This window comes from Vitis vinifera, chromosome 10, assembly GCF_030704535.1.
Source record: "Vitis vinifera cultivar Pinot Noir 40024 chromosome 10, ASM3070453v1".
In the NCBI taxonomy this organism is placed as follows: Eukaryota; Viridiplantae; Streptophyta; class Magnoliopsida; order Vitales; family Vitaceae; genus Vitis; species Vitis vinifera.
In genome coordinates, this window is record NC_081814.1 from 15037801 (window position 1) to 15039781 (window position 1981).

Sequence of the window (1981 nt, forward strand, 5' to 3'; positions counted from 1 at the left end):
AAAAATCGGGAGGCAATGCACAATGTGGCTCCGCCATTGTTATCAACTGCATTTCAAGAGAGAGAAAAAAATACCAAATATACCATTTACCATTCAAGGTAAAAAAGAAAAAAGAAAAAAGAAAAAAAAAACCTGCTAGCACTATTTCTTTGAATAGTTTTCAAAGATAACATCTTGTGTACCACATGAAATTAAGGAGTCGTGAGTTAGAGAGCTCTGGATGTTTTACTCCGATTAATTCTTTCCTTATCTCCTCCTACCTCAAGGGTGGAATGCTTTGCTCATCCCTGAAAAAATTGGAGGGATCAACCCGCCCTTTGACTAGTGCTAACCTCTTGAAGTTGTTCTTGAAGTAGCTCTGGCCCCAGAACCCAGCCTGCGAGAAGCTTGTATTCCCATTTTCATCGTTCCTTCCCAAGTCTATGTCCTTATAATTTAGAAATGCTCTCCTTGGAGATTTGGACACAAAAGGAGTCATGTAGTTGTAAATATTGTTAGTCCATTCCATGTGCTTTCTTTGTGCTTCAACTCCTGCTTCTTCCCATTTATTGAAGTACTGAATATTATACAATATTCCTGCTCTATGCGGAAATGGAGTTTCATCCTCCGCTATCTCACTCATCTTTCCACCATATGGATCCCACATCATGACCCCGGCTTCACCTTCTAAAAACACCTTCAACATCCCTTCTAACTCGCTTTCAGGAATAGGTTGATTCACATAATCTGATTTACCTTTGAAATAGCCTTTGATTTCATGACTTCTGTTCATTAAAACTTTGATGGACTCCCCTTCGGCGAAAGTCTGTACCCAGCGCAATTCATGGCAGTCCTTCGCTGCAAGACCCAGCTCCGGGAAGCTAACATTCATCAATGGGATGAGCTGTTGAATGGTGCCGAGATACAAAGAATTGAATAGAGCTTGGGCTGTTTTTTCTCCTTTAGTATTGTTGGCTAGGGTTATGATGACTCTCATATTTATGTCTTCATGGAGCTTGGGTGCAATTTGTTGCCATAAGTGAGCCAGCTTTGTTGCACCTTGCTCTAGGGTTTTAGGGACATTGCATATAGTCACTATGGGCGGAACTGGGACCAACTTGATCTTCCATGAGAGAATGACTCCAAAGCTGGCCCCTCCACCGCCTCTAATGGCCCAAAAGAGGTCCTCACTCATGGATTCTCTATCAAGAATGGTGCCGTTAGCATCCACCATAATTGCATCTAACACGTTATCTGATGCAAGGCCATATTTTCGGGTCATGGTGCCTTGTCCACCTCCACTGAAATGGCCGCCAACACCAACTGTAGGGCAAACGCCGGCCGGGAACCCCAACGTACTACTCCTAGTAGCGATTTGATAGTAAAGCTCCCCGAGGGTGGCCCCGGATTCAACCCAAGCAGTGTTAGTATCCAGGCTTACGCTAACCTTCCTAAGATTGACGAGGTCAATGATGACAAATGGGCAGGCTGCTTTATAGGAAAGACCCTCATAGTCATGGCCACCACTTCGAACTCTCACTCCAAGGCCAAGGTTTCTGCTACAAATAACCGCGGCTTGGACATGGGTTTCACTTTGTGGTGTGATGATGAACTGAGGGCTGGAGGAATTCATGAATCTGAGATTCTGTATGGATGAATGGAGGATAGATGAGTACGATAAAGAATCTGGTGAGTAGACAACTTGGTTTATTTGAGAAGAAGGCAGAGAATGGGAGACCATGCAGGGGAGAAAGTTGCTACGAGGGCTTTGAAAGGCGCAAGAAACATGAAACAGAAGAGAAAGTAGTAAAAAAAACAGAAGAGACTCCATTGTTGAACAACTAGTTTCCTTAGGGTCAACTGAAGTATACAATAGATTTTATGCTATCATCAATCATCATGCCTTCCATAGCTGCATTTACAAACGTTGAAAAGTGTCTCACATTCCTAATTAACAGAGATTTGATTTTTTGTAAAGAATATCGGTATTCATATCATTATA

At 42.7% G+C, this 1981-nt stretch overlaps 1 protein-coding gene across 1 annotated transcript; it reads right to left on the reverse strand.

Annotated features, from left to right (window-relative positions):
• Positions 1–256: 256 nt before the first annotated feature.
• LOC100255905 (tetrahydroberberine oxidase) lies at positions 257–1720 on the reverse strand. The gene has a single exon (XM_002268245.2). The coding sequence runs from the start codon at positions 1718–1720 to the stop codon at positions 257–259; it is 1464 nt and encodes a 487-aa protein (XP_002268281.2).
• Between the last annotated feature and the right edge of the window lie 261 nt (positions 1721–1981).

Bases quoted from the DNA above. Each gene is read 5' to 3' on its own strand.
- LOC100255905 (XM_002268245.2), bottom strand. From the start codon at position 1,720: ATGGTCTCCCATTCTCTGCCTTCTTCTCAAATAAACCAAGTTGTCTAC.